Genomic DNA, 23735 nt, shown 5'->3' with positions numbered 1-23735 from the left:
GGCAGTGATGTTTAAAATATTACCTCTAACAAACACATACACATTTTTTAAGAGAAAATATGAAATAATTGTAGCAAAAAAAGGTAATTGGCAGTGATGTTTAAAATATTAGCAATTATACTAATATCCACATAAGTTTAAAATATTAGCAATTATACTAATATCCACATAAAGTCTCTGGAAAAAATATTACAATTAAATTCTTTAAGCAAATTACCACTGATATTGTCACTTTACTTCCTCCATACTTTTTCCTTGATTAGCACGCTAACCGAACTCAAATGAAATGTGTAAATTCACGTGCAGAACTTGAGTCGTCGTTTTTGCACGTGAACAAATAGAACCACTTCATTTAACGGGGATATAGATGTCGTTAAAAGAATATATGAGACAAGTAAGGTGACATTTTCTGCAGATAAGTGTCCTAGAAATTTATCTAAACAATTTTTTACAGGATTTGAGTAGATATTAGATTAATCAATCATAAACGCGCAATTATTGGGCGCCGAACATTGTAGTTATATGAACATCTCAAAATCTCAAAGCCATATTTTGGCACAATTCAGAAGTGGAATACTCCCAATTAGAATTGAAACGGGGCGATATAAGGGGGAACCTCTAAATAAATCAATATGTACTTTTTGTGTATTAAATGAAATAGAAGACGAGAGTTATTTTCAGTTGAATTGTACAATGTATTCTGATTTTAGAAGGGAATTATTTAATAATATAGGATATAATCCAAGACTAGTAAAGTCAAATTTAGACTATTTTTTTTTCTACTGTCAAATTTTCCGAGACAAACCTCTAAATATTTACTTGAATGTTACCTTCACAGACAATCATTATTGTACAAAAACGCAATGCGTAATATGTGTATATATGTTATAATTGTATTTACAGTGAAATATAGGCCCAATGGGCCGGGTGTTTCAATATCTATTTTGTATAACATTTTGTAATTTGTTATAACACATGTCACTTTAATAAATTATTTACCTACTTATTTACTTACTATATGCTTAACAGACTTACAAAAAACTTTATTCATCTAAAAACCCAAATTCAAAACAATCAATAAGGTTTTAGAAACATTCTATAAAAAAAAACCCAACATATTATTTATATTTTAAACAATTTTAGTATTAGAAATTAATCTTTTCAATATCATAATAGAGATATGTTGTATTGATGATTACCTTACTTTACAAATGTTACGCATGAGAAAAAATCGATTTTTCTATCAGTTTTCTGAAAGATATATCGGGACCATATTGCCTAAAAAAAATTACTATCATATAAAAGACAATTAAACAATACTATAAGTAAAACGTATCGTGATACAATTAAAGAACATGTTTATCATTGATGAACAAGAATAGAACATGGAAATTACATGAACATGGCTTACCACACATGAAAACGTTTAAGAAATGAAAAAAATGTGTTATATTTTAAAACAAAAGTTCTCTTTGGAATTACGAGCATCAGTGTTATTATGAATTTTTTTTTAAACAAATACGTTAGAAGCTGGTGAAATTCATTTCTTTGTTTTGAAAACAATTTTGTTTAATATCGTTGTATTTGTAAGTTCTAAAACTATATTTAGAAAATGTTCAATATATAAAACTAATCAAATATGCTGCTTATAATCAAACAACGGATATGGAACGGACATGACTTGAACAAAAAGGAACACAAAAAATGTATTATTTTCCTTATTCGTTGGATACTTTTGTAACATGAACTGAGAAAAAGTAGAATATAAATTCGAAGATCTCAGAGAACCTAGAGGTCATCATGGGAAATTCTACTAGTATAACCGCAGTAGATCATACAGGCAAGTTAGAATAATTTAGCTGCAAATTTTTTTCTAAATAAGATGCTAAAAATGTAACTTTTATTTTGATATTGGTTTATTCAATACAAAATAAATAATAAAAAGGCATATTTAACTGTATGGTTCATATTTTATTAAATTCCAAACGATAAGCTTTGTTTCGTCCCAAAATATATTCAGAAACCTAAGAGATCAAAGTATGGATATTATTTAACAAGTCAACTTCTATTGTATTTTAATATGTTCTTATGTATGGTGTGAAGTATATTCAAGTTACAATGTGCCTGCTTATAGTTAGTTAATTCCACATAAGCTCTAATGTGGAAGTGACCGTCCGGTTCTACCGCAGAGTTCACTCAGCATCCCAGGCACGTTGAAGAAAAAACAATTCCTTTTTTTAATTTTATTCAACCAGTTTCCCTTCGTTGCAGATCAAAATATATATGTTGGTTCCTCAGTTGATCCCCCGACTTCCCAGAACTTAGTCATTAGTCATGAATTGAGAAGTGCTATCAAGAATTCCTCTATAGTATCATTAGAAGAAGGATCAGTGTCAAAAGAGAAGACCATTGAAATGAGCAAATCATTTGATACCTCTCTTAACTCTCATGAAAAGAATGAGATTTATTTGGATACCATGCTGCAAAGAAACACGGAAGAGAGGACGACCATGTCGCCTTATAAAGATGTCTCTCAAAATATCGAAAGCTTGAAAAAGAAAGAGGATTCATTGTCTTTTCACACTGTCTGCAAAGAGAGTCACACTGATTGTGTATCAATTGCTTTTACAAGTAATGATTCATTGTTTTGTGCTTCCGTCGAATCAACTTTACAAAAAGGCGAACATGATGTTGAAAATCATCTCGAATGTTCTTGCTGTAAAGCTAAAAGTACAAGTTGCATTGAAGAAAATATACCAATCAACAAACAAAGTAAAATTGCCATATTACAAATGGTAATATCCTATTTTATCAATTTTAAGTCATTATAAAACCTCTATTTCAAAAGTGAGTCTTGTGTAATGAATACTTTACTTTGTAGGTCCAACGGTGTAATGAATCGTTAGAAAGTCTGGAAAAAGACCACAAAGTATTATTTAATGTTATGAACTCCCGTTCAATGTAAGTAATATTGAAAACATCATCAAAATTAATATTTTATTTTTAAAAAATTTACTTCTACAGTTATATTATTTAATTTTAAGCTCTCAAAGTGAGTTAAAAGAAAGAGGACTCAAAATAATGACAGGTAAATTTATAATGCAAATTTTTATTTTTATTTAAAATTTAAATTGCTGAATAAACCTTGAGTAATCGGTAATAATATTTAATTTAAGAGCTAGAAAACATTCTAAAAAATCACATGGCAAAGATGAAGGAAAATGATGACGTAATCCCAAAACTTCAAACCATTTTAAGCAACCTCAATAAAAAAGTCGAACTGTTGGAAAAGAAAATTCAGGTTTTAGAATTTGAAAAAGCAAAAACACAGAAAACTGCCATGCAAGAATCAAATATATTGGTTCATCAAAATGAAGAAGCTCCAACCACCCTCAACCTTATTCCTTTAAAACCTATTTTGAAACCAGCCACTGAAGAGAAAAGGTATAATTGTAATATTAAATAAAACATCGAGCTGCAGCATTTTCATTTTTTAATTTTTTTAAATGACCTGGAGAGTATAGTTCAGCTTGTATATAAGTAAAAGCGTTGCTAATGTAATCTCTGTTCCTTATAGACGCAATTAGACATCAAATAAAAGAGTTCCTCATTGAAAATGGATCAACATGAAAATTTCATAAGTCATTTATATAAAAATTCCAGATGTTGTACAATATATTTTTATAACTTTATTATAGCTTTTCATTGCAAAACATTGAGGTCGATCTAGCATCAAAAACAATAGAGCAGGGAAACGAGGACGTGGCTCTTTGTGATTCTGAAAGGGCTCCAGGTAAGCCAGTTTCATCATTCTTTACCATGATATAGTTCTTTATCCCGGATGATTACAAATGTTTTGACTTTAGATGAATTGTTCATCTTTAAAATCAGTGTATACTACTACAAAATTTAAAAAAACCTTTTTGGCTCATTTGGTGAAAATAAAACTAGAATAGCATGGCCACGAATTTGGTCAAATTCTGTTTTTCATGTTAACAATACTTCAATAATGTATTTCAGATATTGATATGAAATTGGAAGGTCAGTCGTAAAATTAAAAGCGATGGACAGGGCTCACATTCTTTGTAATGTAAAGAAGGCTCGTGCTCTGTTTTTGTATAAATCTTTTTCAAGCTGACTTGTGTATTTTCCTATTCATTTTAAGCATAAATAAACAGTTCTAACATTTACCACATTCATTTAAGATGTATAACTGGAATTTTTACTTCGACTTTCAAAATGTCAACAAACGCTTTGTTTACAGAGCAAAGAGTTGTAAGCTCTCTAACTTGCTTATAACCCGAATGACACTACAATTTTTGGTTGCCTATTAAACATGCCTTACGGAAGCATTGTAAACCTTAAAATTTGACCAAAATCGTGACAATGCCCCTTTAAGAAAGACAACGTAAAAACTTTATCTTTACTTGGCAGTGGTTTGCATCAAAAATATCAATAACATTTGATCAAAACATAAAAGAACAAGACAGAGAGTGGCAAGTGAAAAAAAAACATGCCCAAAAGAAATCGATTTTTTAAATGTTCGGGGAAAAAGTACCAGACTGCAATTTGATGCATCAAACACGCTTGACACAAATGTTATCATTCTAAATGCTCTTATGAAGCGTGTTTTAACGCTACCAATTTGCTTTATCGTTTCATTATTGATAAGACAATTGCGAGAATTTGACGCAAATGGAGATATTACCTGTTGGATACTGGGTTGGTAAAGCCAATGAAATTTTAGCAACGAGTAAGTTACCTTCCTTTATATCAGTTATATCCTTGCATCTGTTTATATCTTTGGTTATCTTATTATATTTCAAAAGATGACCATTTGATTCAAGGCCATTCCTGTTTCCTCAATCGTGTTTATCTGATTTAAACAAATCACGTATGCTGCATCTTTTAAAAAAATGTTCATATTTCTCTATTTAACTCTGCTTTTAGCTAACCTGAGCTGAAAGCTCAAGCGAGCTTTTTTGATCACTTTTTGTCTGTGGCCTGTTTGTCTGTCCGTTTGTCTGTATGTCAGCCTGTCTGTAAACCTTTCACATTTTCAACATTTCTCCAGAACCACTGTGCTAAACCAAACTTGGAACAAAGCATCATTGGACAAACGGGATTCAAAGTTATGAAAGTGAAAGACGATGCCCGTTTTCAAGGGGAAATAATTGGGAATTACTGAAAACTTTTGAGAACTTTCGAAAATCTTCTTCTCATAAACTAATCAGTCAGGAAAGATGACACTTGTGTGTAAATTTAAAAGTTGTAAAAATCATGATCCCCGGGAGTAGAGTGAGGCCACAAGAGGGTTCGAACTTTGTCATTGTTATATATAAAATAAATCTCAAGAAATCTTCTCAGAAACCAATTGGCCAGAAAAGCTGAAACTTGTGTGGGAGTATCCTCAAGTAGGATAGATTCTAATTTGTTCATGCCATAGCCCCGGAGTAAGGACGTGGTGACAAAGGGGGGGGGGGGGGCAAAAAATAGGAATATATAGAGATAGGGAAAAAAACTTTTATAATCTTTTCTAAATAATCTTTTGCCTAGAAAAGCTGTAACTTAAGTGAAAGCATCCTCTTATAATGTAAATTTAAATGTGTTCAACTTCTTGAGAAGTAGGGTGGCGCCACATGGTGGATCCAATTTTACAAAGGAAAACACTTAGATTATTTTAATATATAAACATTAGTCTTGTTAGGATCCTTTTGAGTTCTACAATACTCAACATGTGATATGTAAAACCATCCTGTTAGAAAAGGGACTAATTATACTAAACATTAAAATATCCGGGGTGACAAAATGGATATTTATTTATACAAGATCTATATGTATTATACTAAATTGTCCAGTCACGTTATGTGATTTGACTGTGTGTAAAACTATATAAAATTACATTACGATACTTTATTTACACTCGTTTAACAAGAAGTAGTAGATAATAAATATAAATTGTTTTGAAACATTATGTAACTGATTTAAGTGTTTGTGAATCTATATGAAATTATGATTATACATTTTTCACAGTTGCCTTAGAAGGACCTGTAGATAATGTTTGTGGTCAATGCAATGTTCTCTGTCTGGATACATCAGACAGTATGGCAGGGGAAGCATTCCAGACGATGATTAATCTATCTCTTAGATTTTTATCAGGTCTGTTCTCTTTTGTTATGGATATGATTTCTCTAGTGCTTATTACTTAAAAGGACCTGGACACGATTTCAGATTAAAATTACTATATTTGATTTCTATGTTTAAGATAGTTTACTTTTGTATCTTGAATGATTCACTAAAATTTGAATGTTAGAAGTCAGGTTACAAACGAGATACAGACGAAAGAAGTCGTTGTTAAGAAAACAAAGCTTGAGTCATATATTTGTTTACAAATACTGTAAAGTAAAGAAATTATCATTTCTTGATCAAAATAACTTGTGGAAACAAGATCGACTGATTCTATGGGTTCATAAATGATTTCATAACAACAAACAGCAACATTAGATTGAAACTTATACCAATACAACAAATATGTAAACATTAACAGGACTCGAGCTTTGTTTACAAAACAAAGAAGTCTAAACTCTGTAACCTGCTAGTAATGACAAAATGAAATCAACACACCGTGAACCATCTCAAAAGTCCACAAAACGAAATACAAATTCTAAGCAGAGTAACAAGGACCTCCAAATACATAGAGGTTGGATCAGGTGCCTAGGGGGAGTGCGCATCCTCTGCTGACTGGTCACACCCACCGTGTGAGCTTTGTCGTAATCGGGAAAAAATCAGAAAAGTCCGTGGACAATGAGGTGCTTACTTTGGTCTAACAATTAGTTTGAAAAACGTCAGTCAGCATGCGACCCAGTGGTAGATTGTATTTGCTGACAAGTTCGTTGTATCGACCATAGAACTTACAAAAAGATGACTTCAAGCGAGACTGTTGATGATCCTGTTTTATCAACTTGTTTGTCAGCTTGCTTCGCCTTATAAACTGTTCATACGAAGATTATGCCCTTGCGTATCGAATCAACTGAGAGACAAAAACACCATATGCAGGTGATGAGTGTATATTGCTACATAAGTAAGAAAAGTTGACTATAGAAACTTTGAGGTCATCGCGTTTATCATAAAGTTTTGTTGTTGGGTTACCATCAATGTCCAATTCCAGTAAAATATCCAAATATGAAACAGATGACGCAGGCTCTGTGGTATCTTTTATTTTAAGTTCACTGGGATATATCGAGTCTACGTAAGTATGGAAATAACAATTGTTGATTGATAATACGTTGTCGATATACCTGAATGTTAAGTTGAAAGCCACAGCGAGTGATTTATTTTTTCACGTACAAGTTTTTGATTAAAGTCTGCTTCATAAGAATAGAAAAATAGATATGCTAACAATGGGGCACAATTGGTACCCTTGGTAATTAAAAACTACATAGATGTTGTCTATCAGAAACTTAAGCATCTTTTTAATGTCAACTTTAGAGTATTTGTGTATGCAATCAGAATGGTTTTTAACAAAATAATATTTTAGATTTCCAATGACAAGGTATGCTTTTTACGACTTCTATTTTTATTGAAGAAACAACTGTTGATGATATTAAAAAGCCTAGATTTTAATTTACCATGGGGAATGGTTGTATAAAACGTTGAAAAATCGTACGTTTTGATGCTATTGATTTTGGTAAGATTTTGTGACCTCAAATTTTCTAATAATTCTGTAGAATTTTTTAATATCCACATCTGATTCACACCACTTCTGGAGTATATTGTTGTGCAGTACTCATGAAGTTTCTCCTTCACTACTGTAAGAATTTTTTTTTTCAGAAATAGCTTGTAATAGCTTGTCTCTTAAAGAGAAAGAACATAATGTCGGTCTAAATATTGTGCATATAACTCTTTACAAATGTACCTGTATACTACTTGAAAAAGGAAGTTAGTGAGAATAAGATGAAAGAATAGTGTTTGTGTGCGAAGTCTGGGGGGGGGGGGGGGGTAGTACATTGTATAACCTATTGAATCTGATAAATATAGCTAGTATATCATAATAATAAGTCACATATTTTTTGCCAGTGCCTTTCAAACTCTGAGAATCTACAATTTTTAAGCAAAATATATTTCTCCAGGGATATTCTGTTTTTCATTATATTTTCGAGTGCACCAAAATTCAGCTTTGGAACTTCTTTATATCTACTTACAAATATGTATTGTTTTATTATTAGAATTAAAAGAGTATGTACTTTATACAAATTTCTCTCTTTATATTTTCCAAATAAAATTGAGTTTTTGTCAAATGTTACTTGCATTTCCAATTTCCTTAACAACCACTCCTCACATAGTTCCCAAAGTTCTTTTACACAATAGCAATCTACAAATAAGTGTTCAATAGTCTCATTAACTCTTTTACAAAAGGAGCAGACTGGGGATTCTTTAACCTTAATCTTGTGAAGATAATCATTTGTTGGTATTATTCTGTGTAGAATTTGAAATTGTAGCCATTGTAGTTTTGACTCTTTAGTAATTTTAAACGGAAGTTCAAATATTTTGTTCCAGTCTTTGTTGTTAAAAATAAAGCCCCTTTCTAGCCACTTATTTACAGATGTAATTGGATCTCTTTTCTCCTTAGTGAGTTTGTTATACATGTCTTTGCAACCTTTTTGATTGGTGAAGAAGATATTTATGTGACTGGGTATACTTGGGCCAGACTTGTATTTGATTTCATTGATATTATCTTTATCTAATCTTTCAAATCTTGCTCTCTTTAGGCTTGCATATTCAATAAAATTTGTTTTAATATTTTGGTTTTCTATTGTTTCTAGACTAAGAAAAACACCCTCATTATCAACAAGATCTTGTATATGTATAAAACCAGCATTAAAATAGTGTTTTAGGAAAAAAAGAACGGTTATTAACTTTTATTTTTGGGTTGAGCTAGATGTTTTCAAATGGAACATTCATAACTTCTTGTCTAGTAGCATTTATGATTAAAATCCAGCTGTTAAAAACTTCTTTCCAAAAATTATTTGTTGTATTTTTACATAAATTAGATGTAAAGTCCATACCTTTAACCCATAGGTTTTTAATTTTGTTTGTAATTCTGCCTCTAAGAGATTTATCCATTTTGTGTCTGAGAAAATCATTCTTCTTATCCAACTAGACTTTAGAGCAGAGCTAAAATCTGTAAAATCTATCGTTTTTAAACCACCATATCCATATTCCTGTATAATAGTGTTTCTTTTTACTTTGTGAATATTGCTTCCCCATAAAAATTGGTAAATTTCCTTACTGTGGTTTCATTAATTTTCAAGGGTATCAATTTTCGTGGATAAAGTGAAAATCACAGTTTCAAGGATATGTAAATTCGTTGCCAATGACCAAAATTATACAAAATATTAATAGATATTGCACTTCAATGAACATTAAATTTCGTGGATCAACTTAACAACGAAATCCACGAAAATTGATATTCAACGAATATTGATGAAACCACAGTATTTAAAATTTTTGTAAAATAAGAGTCTGGGTCAGGTAAAGAGAGCACCAGATGATTTAATTTGGGCAGAATCAATGTTTTTATTACTGAGATTTTACCAATTGGGGTTAGTTTTCTTAATTTCCATTGGTTTAAAATCCTTTTAATATCTGATAGTTTAGGCTTATAATTAAGGCTAGACATCTCATCTAGAGTTACAGAAAATTTTATTCCTAATAAATCAAAGGTTGAGTTATTCCAATTAAGTTTCCATCTTGTATGGTGAAATACATCTCTTGAAAATTTCTTACTCCCGATCCAAACCATTTTAGTTTTTGTGTAATTAATTTTTAGTCCTGGAAGATCTGCTAAATAATCTAAAACTCTTAAAATACCATCCATAGACTGAGGCGAACCATCAAATTTAAGAGAGGTGTCATCAGCATATTGAGAAAGCTTATATTCTATTCCATCTATAACAATTCCTCTAATATCCCTATTATTTTTAATTAAAATCCCTAAGATCTCCGCGCATAATAAAAAAAGATATGGAGAAATGGGGTCACCTTGTCTACAGCCCCTTTGAAGATAAATATAGTCAGAAGTGAATGTTTTTGCAAAACACATGATTTGGTGCCATTGTGAAAGGTCTTTATCCATTTTTTTATAGATGGTCCAAATTTAAAAAAATCCAGTGTTTTTAAAAATGAATTTCCAAGATATAGTATAAAATGCTTTTTCGAAGTCAATAAGCATTAATAAACCTGGTATTCTATGTAGTTCAGTATAATTCAATAAATCATATACGAGTCATATATTTTCTCCAATAAACCTTCCTTTGATAAAACCAGTTTGGTCTTTATTTATTAATTTGTCTAATAGTGACTTAATCCTATTAGCAATGCATCCTGATGCTATTTTATAAACAACATTTAGAAGACTTATTGGGCGCCAATTTTTTAGGAACTGTTTTTGTTTTCCAGCTTTCGGCAAGCAAGTTATGATTCCTAACTTATTTGGTTCTGTAAAATGCAGTAATTCGTTTGAGTTATTAATTGCTCTCGTAATAAAAGATCCAATATTATTCCAAAAAAAAAAATGAAATATACTGTAAGAATTTTAGTAAGGAGTAAAGAGGGAGGTTTGGTAGAACATTTACCGGAACCTGCTAATGCTTGAAATTGATGCGGTTTAACCCCTAAAACGTATCAAATTATATTCTGCGTTTTCAATTTCTGCGGTTACATAAGACCGCAAAAAATACATATGTTTACCAGATTTGCCTAAGGGAACGTAAACTAGATAACTAAACTTACATATCTTAAAATCGACATTCTTACCGTGTTCACGGTGAATGAGAACTAACTCTCAAATGTTTTACAAGTCTACTAAATACTGCTTGTGAACTTTTCTCAGATCATTTTTATTTCATACTCTACTAAACATACAGTACTTATATCTGTTCAGCTATAATTGATATCGCACAGGTAACATGAGATAGTAAGGTATGAAATACGACGCAGAGCCCCCTAATAAAGGACTGATCACTTTTGAAAATTATAGCTTGTATTTTAAATAATGTCAAAATTAGTGATTTTTTTAAAAGAATATTTTGCGTTTTGAATTTTTGCGGATTTTACTTATCCGCAAAATACAGCAGAAAATAAACAAGCGCAGAAAATTCATGAGCACGTTAGAGGATTATCTTTCTGATGCTCGATTGTAACTCGATATTTGACAAATTTTATCAAAGCATTGAAAGTATCTATATTAACAATTCTAAAATTGAAAAAAATACATTTTGAGCTCAAATCGTGTCCAAGTCTATTTAACTGGTCTGTTAATGGCATAAAATGATACCGAGTATCTTACTTGTATTTACCTTTGCAAGTTTTAGAATATTCGTCGTCAAGCCAGAAGGTTGGACTGGTTTGTTTCGGAGGGAACACCGCAGTTATAAGTCGCTGTTGTATGAATTACACAAAACTGAAAGAAGAAATAAGTGAGTACCACTTACAATTTCCATTTTATATATATATATATATATATATATATATATATATATATATATATATATATATATATATATATATATATATATATATATATATATACATATATAATGCATTTTCCATAGGCGGTAATGTTAACGTTATGGTTCATAGCTCCGGTCCTAATTTTCGAGGAACCTCTTGAATGAAAGCTCATCAAATTGTCTCTTTCCTGTTAAAATTTCGTGGTTTGAAGTCAGATTCGTTTTCCGGCAAAATGCGTCTGTATTGAAAAACTCTGAAAATGAAAGTAAAAGTCGGGAATTTCTCAGTTTTGGAAAGGGTGTACATCAAACAATTTTAATTTTTTTTCTTCAAATGATAATTCAATTTTGACACTTGTTTTTAAAATTGCAATTCCTCTTTTCTGACATGTGTCAAGCATTCTGATTTTAAATGTCCCAATAAATGTATATACACTCTGCAAGTATAGGGACTATTTTGCTTAAAGGCACTACTTTGTTGTCCTACCGATTCTAAAAATAGTTAGAGGGATATACCTATATATATATATATATATATATATATATATATATATATATATATATATATATATATATATATATATATATATATATATATATATATATATATATATCCAAGAAAAACCTCAGTGGTCGGTGAAATATACCCGGTATATAAAACTGAAATAAATGAAAACACAAAGATCGAATAAAACATAAGCGCTTTCATTTTCTTCAGATGTTTTACAATACTAACATGGTAACGTTTATTATGACGTCATAATAGTTTAACGGCGTCTTCAAGTCTCTGAATGACGTCATATTTTCCCGTATTTTTAGATATCACAATACTAATAATAATATACAAATATTGACTGGGGTTGAGGGCAACATTAATTATATTAGCCCCCGAGGGACGAAATATTGCCCGACGCGAAGCGGAGTGCAATATTTTCGTCCCAAGGGGGCTAATATAATCAATGTTGCCCGAAAACACAGTCAACATTTGTTTTGTTATATGAAGAAACAAACTAAAATTAAAGACAGTAATTGAAAACAGATCGCCGTAATTTTCTCAGCTCAACAAAGAATTCACGATTTCAATTTTGTGCAAAGTTCATTTCCAAACTATCCTCAGCATCAAACGGTCACTTGTGATATTCCACCGCCCGTAAAAATTAACATACAGATGTTATACCTGATTTTACTTCACAGTAATTCGCAAATCCTTATATCCGTTATGATAGCAAACCGTCGCATTGCGCGTCCGTTGTTTACTTGCTTTGACTGACTGTCTATTATGACGTCACCTTGTTTTGGAGTCGCGAAGAATTATTTACGTCATCGTTTACGAATCAACAAATCAGAGCCGATTATTTGAAATAGAGGGAATGTTCTCTAGATATTATTCCTAGCCGGTCAATATCAAAAAAATATTGACCGGTCAATATTTTTCGGACGAGCTAATATTAAAGTTATTGACTATTCGTCTATATAGAGGTATATAGTGAGAATACACTACTGAATATAACAACAGATTATATAACACGGTTAAAACATGAATAAAACATTTAGAATACTCAGAGGTTACATTAAGCTATTCAATTTAGGTTTAAAAGTTCATTAGAATTGTACATCTTATAGAACGGAAAAACAGTAAATGATTTTTTTTCCGCACAGGTCAAGGTGTTCACTAACTTTTAGTTTGCGGTATTCCGGTTGGTTGTTGTGCTGTTTGTGAATTCGGATTCTTTCCCGTAAGGTACTTCCCGTTTCTCCAATATATAGTTCCCCGCAACCTGAGCACGTGATAACATATAATAGATTTCTGGTTTCACACGACATGTTGTTGTTAACGATAAACTGTTTCCCACCAAAATTGAAATGATGTCCTTGTTTAATATAGGGACAAGTGCCACATCGCGAATCCTGGCATTTAGTGACTTCAAACTCCGATTTTTCTTTGAAATTGGATTTAGTAAGGATGCGTCGAAGATTCTTCGGCCGTCTTTTGCTGTTTATAAATTTTTGTTTTTCAAATATCTTAGCCATTGTTTCATCAGTCTTAAGACTTCGTTTAGATGGTGAACAATCGGGGCGATGTTAGTGTTTCTGGGATTATTGGTGAAAACCAGTGATAATATCTTCGATTTTTTATTGTTGATTTGAACGGGATTGGGGAGCTTCTTTCTGTCTAATTTCATGGTTTTTTCAATAGCATCGTCAATAATTTTATCCGGATAACTTTGTTTCTTTAGATACTTTTTTAATTCCTGTAATCTCTGTATTTTGACAGACTCGTCGTTAACGATTGTGCATATTCGTCTAGACAGGTTATACGGTATTGCTCTTTTCGTATGTCGTGGATGACATGAGTTGAAGTGTAAATACTGATGAGTATCCGTAGGTTTGTAGTATACATCCGTCATAATGACTTCGTCTTGTTTGGTCAACAAAATATCTAATAATGAAATTCTATTCAGGCTGTAAATTTGATATCTGGATTAAGTTCATTCGATATATTTTTAAAAACTGTGAGATTGTTGTCTCCGGAATTCCAAACAATAAAACAGTCGTCCAGGTACCTTTTCCAGTGCTTTGTTATATACATTTCCGTCTCTTTGTTAAATAATCTATTTATTTCCTTATACATTTTCTCTTCCAGGTATCCGAATGTAGGGTAGCATATGTTGGAGCCATTTTAGTGCCCATGGCGGTTCCTTTAATTTGTTTAAAATGTTTTCCGTTGAATGTAAATGTATTATAACTCAATACAATTTCTGCAGCTTCTAAAATGAATTCTTTTAAAACCGATTGTTGATTTTTTCAGGTATTCTATTGTAACGTTTCCATGTTAGTATTGTAAAACATCTGAAGAAAATGAAAGCGCTTATGTTTAACTCGATATTTGTGTTTTCATTTATTTAAGTTTTATATATATATATATATATATATATATATATATATATATATATATATATATATATATATATATATATATATATATATATATATATATGCATGCATGCTTATTTAACATTTAAAATGAGTGCTATTAAAACATTTAATCAATAATTTAATCTCCGGTGAAAATTTTGAATACTTTTTAGAAACTTTAAGACCAGGGGGCCCAAGCCCTTTAACAGCTGGGATTCTGCTATCACATAGTGTTGCATCTAGTGGAGGTAATAACTGAACTAATACCAGCTATGTTGTAAAAAAAAAATAACATCGAATACAGTTATTTCTGTTTTGAATGTTTAATGATTTCTTTAAACTGTTTTTGAAGTGACGATCCCAACACTCCAGGGAGTCAGCTTTTTCCCTCGCATAATTGTCCTAACAGACGGAGTAGCTACTCTAGATAGAGTAACCGGATGTGCAGATTTTACTCCAGATAGAAAGGAGCGTTTAATGGTAAGCATACCTATTTTCGATCGAGTCAGTGTATTTAAATGTGTTTTTAATGCTAATTCATACCAGATATACATTTATGAAAGTATTATTAGGGTCTTCCGTTTTCAACGGAAGACCCTCTTGTTATTCTATTGTTTTTTTTATTAGGGTCTTCCGTTTTCAACGGAAGACCCTCTTGTTATTCTATTGTTTTTTTTAGGGTCTTCCGTTTCCAACGGAAGACCCTCTTGTTTTTCTTCGGTTTCATTTTATTATTATTTTATTTTTTATTTTTTTTCTGACTCCTTCTCGGCTTTATATCTCAAAAAGTTTTCATCCGATTTCAATGAAATTTTCAGAGCTTTTGTGAAGTTACTGTGCCTCAAAGATATTTAAGTTTCAGCATTAACGTCACTTCCGTTCAAATTTGGCGGCCATTTTTAAATTTTAAAAAAGTGATTTTGTCCGGAAGAAATCTCCGTTAACTTTAAAGATATCGTTTTGAAATTTTTACTGATGATAGATGTATCAATTCTATAATGTACTGGGGGGTTTAAAATTTTGTTCATCAATTCTGCTCAAAACCGGAAGCAGTTCCAATTTTTGAAAATTTTCATTTTTTTGAACAAAATAAGACAATTCTACAGTCTTTAAGAACTTTCCATGGTGAATTCAAATCTGAAATCCGTTTGAAAATCAAACAATGCATTACAGAGATATCGGGGTTTAAAAATTGATTTTTCCGGAAATTTTGATTTCGCGTTCTTGGTTTAAAAAATAGCGTAATGTTCAAAGTAAAATTAACTCGTACATAAAATAATTGTTAAGTCGTACTGTATCACATTCGGATTTTTTATAATAAGTCGTTCTTGAAATCAGAAAGGTTTTTGTTAAGTCGTACTTAAAATCATTCGGATTTTGTTAAGTCGTACCAGGAATAATTCGATTTTTTAAAATCTTTTTAATTTAGTTACTCTTGTTATTAGTTTAAGAGCTCTGCTTCTTACAGGATTTTCCAGCTTTGCTTCCGACATTAACGGAAGACCCACTCGTTGCTTTGCAACGAGCTTTGCTCTAGTTTATTATTATTATTCTTCTTGTTTTTCCTTCTGACTTCTTTTTTGCTTTATATCTCAAAAACTATTCAACCAATTTGCAAGAAATTTTCAGGGATTATTTTAATTTCTTGTCCCTTGAAGCCTTCAAACTTTTAGTCATTAAGTCACTTCCGGTTTCTAGTTACATCATTTTAAAAATTTTCAAAAAGTGATTTTGTCCAGCATTTTTCTCGTAAACGGTTGTTTATAAAGACTTGAAATTTTCTGTGATTGTAAATCTGCGGATTGACTTATGGCAAATGTACAGAAAAAATTATTTTGTCACTTCCGGTCGAAACCGGAAGTGAAACAAATTTTTCGAAAAAATGAATTTTCTGATCAAATCAAAAACGAATATGTGTTTTGTAGAGCTTATTAAGCTGAATCTAACACTGAAAGCCGTTTTAAAATCGGACGATCCATAACAGAGATATCGGGGTTTAAAAATTGATTTTTCCGGAAATTTTGATTCCGCTTCCTTGGTTTAAAAAATAGCGTAATGTTCAAAGTAAAATTAACTCGTACCAAAAATAATTGTTAAGTCGTACTTGAACACATTCGGATTTTTTTGGTTAAGTCGTTCTTGAAATCAGGAATGTTTTTGTTAAGTCGTTCTTAAAATCATTCGGATTTTGTTAAGTCGTACCAAGAATAATTCGATTTTTTCATCTTTTTATTTTCGTTACTATTGTTATTAGTTTGAGAGCTCTGCTTCTTACAGGACCATCCTGCTTTACTTCCGACATTAACGGAAGACCCACTCGTTGCTTTGCAACGAGCTTTGCTCTAGTTTCTTTCTATTATTATTATTATTCTTTTTAATTTTTTTTCTGACTCCTTTTCGGCTTTATAACTCAAAAAGTCTACAACCGATTTTGATGAAATTTTCAGAGGTTATGTGCAACTATAATACCTCAAAGTTTGTGAAGTTTCTTTGAAAACGTCGCTTCCGTTTTTACGTTACGTCATTTTTAAAATTTTCAAAAAGTCATTTTGTCCGCGGCGTTTCTCAAAAATGCTTTAAGATAGAGGCTTGAAATTTTTAAATGTTATGATTTAATCGATTTACCTCTGTAATAAGGCTGGAAATGAAAATCTGTCACTTCCGGTCGAAACTGGAAGAGAATCAAATTTTTCGAAAAAATGAATTTTCTGATCAAATCAAAAATGAATATGTGTTTTATAGAGCTTATTAAGCTGAATCTAACACTGAAAGCCGTTTTAAAATCGGACGATGCATTACAGAGATATACGAGTTCAAAAAATGATTTTTCCGGAAATTTTGATTCCACGTTTTTGGTTAAGAAATTAGTATCAAGTTCTTGGTTAAATTAACTTGTACCTAAAAATTAATTGTTAAGTCGTACTGTAACACATTCGGATTTCTTTGTTAAGTCGTTCTTGAAATCGGAAATGTTTTTGTTAAGTCGTACGTAAAATCATTCGGATTTTGTTAAGTCGTACCAGGAATAATTCGATTTTTTCATCTTTTTATTTAAGGCACTCTTGTTATTGGTTTAAGAGCTCTGCTTCTTACAGGAACTTCCAGCTTTACTTCCGACATTAACGGAAGACCCACTCGTTGCTTTGCAACGAGCTTTGCTCTAGTTATTATTATTCTTCTTGTTTTTCCTTCTGACTTCTTTTTTGCTTTATATCTCAAAAACTATTCAACCGATTTGCAAGAAATTTTCAGGGATTATGTTAAATGCCTGTCCCTTGAAGCTTTTAAAGTTTTAGTCATAAAATCACTTCCGTTTTCTAGTTACGTAATTTTAAAAATTTTCAAAAAGTGATTTTGTCCATGACTTTTCTCGTAAACGGTTGTTCATAAAGACTTGAAACTTTCTGTGAGTGTAAATCTGCGGATTTACTTATGGCATTTGACCAAAAAAATGTATTTTGTCACTTCCGGTCGAAACCGGAAGTGAAACAATTTTTTCGAAAAAATAAATTTTCTGATCGAATCAAAAATGAAAACGTGTTTTGTAGAACTTGTTAAGCTGAATCTAACACTGAAAGCCGTTAAAAATTCGGATGATGAATTACAGAGATATTGGGGTTTAAAAATTGATTTTTCCGGAAATTTTGATTCCGCGTCCTTGGTTTAAAAAATAGCGTTATGTTCAAAGTAAAATTAACTCGTACCAAAAATAATTGTTAAGTCGTACTTGAACACATTCGGATTTTTTTTGTTAAGTCGTTCTTGAAATCAGAAATGTTTTTGTTAATTTGTACTTAAAATCATTCGTATTTTGTTAAGTCGTACCAGGAATATTCGATTTTTTTCATCTTTTTATTTTAGTTACTCTTGTTATTGGTTTATGAGCTCTGCTTCTTACAGGAACTTCCAGCTTTTCTTCCAACATTAACGGAAGACCCACTCGTTGCTTTGCAACGAGCTTTGCTCTAGTTATTTTTCTAATAGATTTGTTCAGATATGAATGGGCTAGCTGAAATGATAAGACAGTCATCTCATCGAATTTATTGTGTTCCACTTGGGAAGGCGGATGAGGTAAAACATAAAATAAAGCACCATCAGTTGTATTTAATCAAATATTTAGTCAGTGTCTTATATTTTTATTAATTTTATAATTTTTTCTCCAGTCCATCATAGAGCCATTAGTAAGAAGAACACATGGAAAAATTGTTAGACCGGCAAACTTTGACAAACTTATTTACCAATTTGAGGGAGAGGTAAATTTTCATTAATAAATTAAATAACCAGCCAGACTTGAAAACCAAATTTCATATATTTCCTTTTGATGTAGGTATAAGTCATGTTCTGGAATAAACTGTAAATTCCTAATTTTATGCGAGTATTTAATACTGCCGATTGCGATTCAACTGTTTTGCATCAAATCGAGAGATTACAAACTTGCGAATGGCAAATTTTTTTTATAGTTTTATTTTGTTTACATCTGTCAAAAATTAGAAGAGAGATTTTAAAATTTGTGAGATTTGCTTCTTGCAATTATACGCAGATATTAATACCTTGCGTTTAATTATGAATATACAGTAAAAAGTCTCAGTGAATATTTACATACATGATAATTATCTTTTTTTCAACTTTGCGGTCAGCAAGAAACAAACAAACGTTAAGTCTTGATAGCAATATATTGTTGGCAAAAACTAAATAACAATTTCTTTGTAAATGAAAACACATTTCGTTCTATAATCTGTCCTACGTTTTTGCTTCCATCACATTTTAATGATTTTTAATTCCAACATATCTGTTTAAAAAAATACCTGGCAATTAAGTACAATTCAATTTGATAAAAGGTTAAATTCCAGAATTTCTCCATCGATAACTCCTAAAATATATAAGGAACGAAAACAAACATCGTACGCAGTTTCAAATTGGTAAATGTTTACATCTCTTCTATATTCGGAGGTACTCGGGATACCTCTCGCAATTTTTTAACATATTCATCCAGGGTACTTCATGCACTTAGCAATTTAAAATCCGCGTAGATCTTTTTTGATTGTGTATGATTGTGAAGCCTAAAGTGGTAAAGGTGGCGTCTTTAACATAGATAATCGGACTTTTTCATTTTTCATTCTAGTGAATGTATGTAGGTTGGACGCAAATATATTTATGATTATCAAGAAATTACGCAAAAGTGGTAGTGGCGGAAACATGGGACAGAATATGATTATAAATGAATGAACATATTTAAGTGTAATTAATGATACAGTTAAAATCTCTCACGCAGAGCTGAAATAAAAATAATTAAGCATTGAATCATTATTTTTTTAAACATGTAGTCTCATAACTACAACGGTGAGTGCATACAAATTGAATAACGCTCGCTAGCTCGTTATAGAAATTTGTTTGCACACACCGTTGCATTCGTGGGACCAAATCTTTCAAAAAATAATGATTCAGTGCTTTCATTTACGTTTTTTACCTTTATTTTCTTTCCCCAAATATGATATTATTTTTCAAAACCTCCGCCTTATTCTACAAGTAATGCACAATTAACGTAAGATCCACTGGAACAGCCGAGTTATGCTGACAAAGATAGTGCACAACGCTATAAATTCTAATTATATAATTTTATTTTTCATTTTGTTATTCGATAAATATGATCTCTGATTGAACAAAGATTCAAAGGGACAAAACTTTCATTTACATGATACACAGTTTTGACTGAAAAACATTTAGAACAGTTTCATGCTGATTGATACCAAATAATTGTCAACTTTAAAAAAAGTTAATTAAATATGAACTTGGCAGGGTCACATTTTCAGAAAATGTTAAGAAAACAATTTTCTTCTGTTTATCATAGTTTGTGGCAAAATAATTATTTTTAAATTTAGCTTTTAGCCACGAAACTTCGACCATACTTTTCTAACTTCCGGCACGTGGAGCCTGACATGGTGATGGCGGCAGTACAATCATTTGACTTATCATTGAGAGGAGTAGACTTGGTAAGATTATATGTGGGGGGTTTTTTTGCAACTTAATTTGTTTTAAACTTTCCCCAAACTTTCCTTTTTCATATGTAAAGGAGGACCTTGTCGAGTATATACATAACCCCCCTCCCCAAAAGGAAGATGACAGTGATGACGAAGATGTTTGGGAAGATGTAAGTGATGACGAAGATGTTCGGGAAGATGACAGTGATGACGAAGATGACAACGATGACTACATAGAGACTGACATCAATATGCCGCCTATAGGCACCAGAGTTAGGAGAGGTCCAGACTGGCAATCAAACTTTGATGAACAAGATTCTCGTGGTCCAGGGACAGTTGTTAGTCATGATCGTAGAGGTAAGTGTATTTGATAACATCCGGCCCCTCATTCAAGGGCTTTTATCATCAATTGTCTCAACAATACGTGTTAAAACGTTGTTAATTGCAGGTTTTATATCCATAATCTGGGACAATGGTCATCAATGTCAGTATCCTTATGGAATCCAGGGTCGATTTGCAGTAATTGTTGTTGACGAACCCAGAATTCTTCAGCGTGATCAATTGATCGAGGTCGGATGTCTCGTTAAAAGAGGTACAAAGGTTTATAAATTTCAAAGCACTGGACAATATGTTGATACCCGTTAAAATGGCAAAACTAAAAATGAGAGTTTCTCACTGTTGGTGGTTGCTTGTTGATCTGAATTTTATTCTATTAAGGTAATAATTGGAGAGATAATGACAATGATGGTGGTCCAGAAAACATTGGAGTCGTGTTTAGAGTGCACTCGGATGCAACAGTTAGTGTATGTATCGCATTATTCTCCTTGGATGTGCTTTTGTTCATGAAAACATGATGATAAATTACTTAATGTAGTATGGTATTCTTTAATTGTAGGTACGGTGGCCGACTGGACAACGAAGGAGATACAAATATGGAAAACAGGGATACTTTGAAGTAGAACTTTGGTAATTCTTCATTTAAGTCACTTGCATGACCTGTTGCAATTTGTGTGCATTGTCCGGCGTTCGTCTTTCTTTTAAATTTTAATATTTTAAAGTTCTTAAAAATCGCAAGGCCAAATGTTATGATTGTTGAATTAGGGCATGTTTAGGATGAAAGTAATATAAATTGTAAACGAAAAACTTTCCCAATCCCGTGGCCACATGGCGGTGGCCAAAGATGCTTTAAAAATGATTATAAAAATCTTATCCTCTACTCCCACACATATGTTATAAATCTCCATGAAGTCCTCTTTTACATTTTTAATGGTCCATTTGTCAGAGGCGGGACCCATATTGCCATCCATCGCGATATACTCAAAGGTATTAAACCTCAGAAAATCTACACAACTTTCACAGTAGTGGAAGATAAACTATATGCAGAAAAATGATGTCTATGAAGCCTTTTACCTAAATTTTGACAGTCATAACCCCTTGGTCAGAGGTTCAGACCATTTTGAAAGGTCAATATGATCACATTGCGAACATGTTTACAACTTTACAATCAATATTTTTACTGTTCTTTCCCAATCATGTCCGAAAAATTAAATGCATTGTTGTTATGTCCAAGAAGCCTTCTTTTTAAACTGTGAAATCTTAGTTTGAGGTGAAACCTCAGTTTGACTCCAATTCATTTAAAGTATGGTTATCGTTATTTATAATGACATATTTGCACGTATCTCTCGTTTAAGCACACAATAATTTCTATTGCTACTAAATTAAAATTCTCTTAAAATTTAGCTTGAATTTGGTAAGGATTAAAGTTTCATACCTTTTCATTTTTACATTCCCCTTATATACATATCATTTGATAGGAATATCAGGAATCCGACAGTCTGACAATTATGTGCTGATTATGCTGTAACTTATTAAGATTTTTGTACAATAATCGTTTATATTAAAACAATTTTAAAATTAACGTCTAAATATTTGATATCATCGATTATTAATGAAACTCTAAGCTAGTAAAAGAATATTTTTTAGAAATGTTGCTCTAAAGTTAAAATATGCATGTTCTATCACTCTGCTTGTTATATTGTATGGAGATATTTTCTAGTGAATAAGACTTCTTTTTAGATAATTCCTACCTTTAAAAAAGACAAAATTACGTCATCCCACTTTTTGTTTTTATAACACATTTACAAATACAAATTTACATATACATATCTTATTTAGTGATCCTTTGGACGAAAATGTACAATTAAGGATCTTAAGCGGTAACACAGGACGGGTGCATACTCGAGGAAACCAAACACCATCGTGAATCATCTTTAATTAAGTGGTGCTGACAGTAAACAAACTTCATGACTGAATCAGGGTTTAATCACAAGGGATCTGTTCTACTTTTTCATGGAAAAATCCAAGTATTGTTTAAAAATTTGCAGTTGCATTGACGCTGACCTAAGAAGTTTTATATATGAAATGTTCTATCAATCAATTTTGATATTTTTGTTCAAAATACTTTTGCAGATTATAGAAGATATTGTTTATACATGTTTAAGAATGATTTAGTTCTTCACATTTCAATTCATGTTTCATAAACTAATTCTATTTACAAAAATCAGTGTTAAGTTGAATTTTCAATTTTGAAGTTACCATATTTTTGTTTTTAAATTAAAAAACAATTGTTTGATATTACTTTATAATATAACTTTAGTGAATAACTAGTGTTATTTGTACTTTGAAAATGAAATATTGATAGTGTTGTCCTTCTTTTAAAAACGAATTACAATCGGTTCATTTGCCAGTCAAAGTGCATTGAATAAACTACATACACGTCGAATTGTTTATATATTGTCAAACTTTCTTACCGAGGAAGGGTCTAAATATTTCTACCCTACATATTTTGATCAAATTTTTTGTATCTAGTTTTACTTCTATATTTATAATTATTTTAGGATAAAAATTTTACCACCCTGATTTCCTTGAGGATTGTCTCAAAAGTTGATATTTTCTACTATAAGAACCTTTGAAAATTTGTTGAAAATTAGCTAAATGTTCCATTTTCCCAATATTTTCTGTGCTAGAATGTCTTTTTCTTTCAAATATATGACAATAATTGTAAAAAGTCACTTTTGCTTAAATGCTTAAATTTTAAAAAGTGTTTACCACGTGGTTTTGTACAGGGTTTATTCCAAAAAAAAATTTCCCATCATTTAGCGAATTGCGGTATATATTGACCTATGAAAAACTAATTTCTAACTAAATATTATTTTTAATGCTCATATGTTTGTGTTGATGCCCTGTCAATAAATTATTATTCAAAAAAGGCATTTCCGCCTCGAATGAATGAGCAAGTCGCCACACTCTTTTCTTTTTGATTATACATAGT

General features: G+C 31.3%; 1 protein-coding gene across 2 annotated transcripts; it reads left to right on the top strand.

Moving 5' to 3' along the window:
• The first annotated feature begins 1727 nt into the window (after positions 1-1727).
• Positions 1728-23566, top strand: LOC128176544 (uncharacterized). Of its 2 annotated transcripts, none has more exons than XM_052842952.1 (19): positions 1728-1840; positions 2272-2795; positions 2882-2961; positions 3045-3088; positions 3177-3444; positions 3699-3793; positions 4673-4753; positions 6034-6159; positions 11373-11477; positions 14600-14674; positions 14779-14906; positions 18411-18497; positions 18590-18679; positions 20306-20416; positions 20497-20761; positions 20853-20996; positions 21122-21207; positions 21300-21370; positions 22580-23566. In XM_052842952.1, the coding sequence occupies exons 1-19, from the start codon at positions 1801-1803 to the stop codon at positions 22665-22667; spliced, it is 2508 nt and encodes an 835-aa protein (XP_052698912.1). In that variant the 5' UTR covers positions 1728-1800; the 3' UTR covers positions 22668-23566. The 2 variants fall into 2 exon arrangements, with proteins under 2 accessions (XP_052698912.1, XP_052698911.1); XM_052842951.1 differs by having other exon boundaries at positions 11367-11477.
• The last annotated feature ends 169 nt before the right edge of the window (positions 23567-23735 follow it).

The sequence above is a fragment of the Crassostrea angulata genome, chromosome 3 (genome assembly GCF_025612915.1).
Source record: "Crassostrea angulata isolate pt1a10 chromosome 3, ASM2561291v2, whole genome shotgun sequence".
Classification (NCBI taxonomy): Eukaryota; Metazoa; Mollusca; class Bivalvia; order Ostreida; family Ostreidae; genus Magallana; species Magallana angulata.
This window is presented reverse-complemented; position numbering and strand designations above follow the sequence as displayed.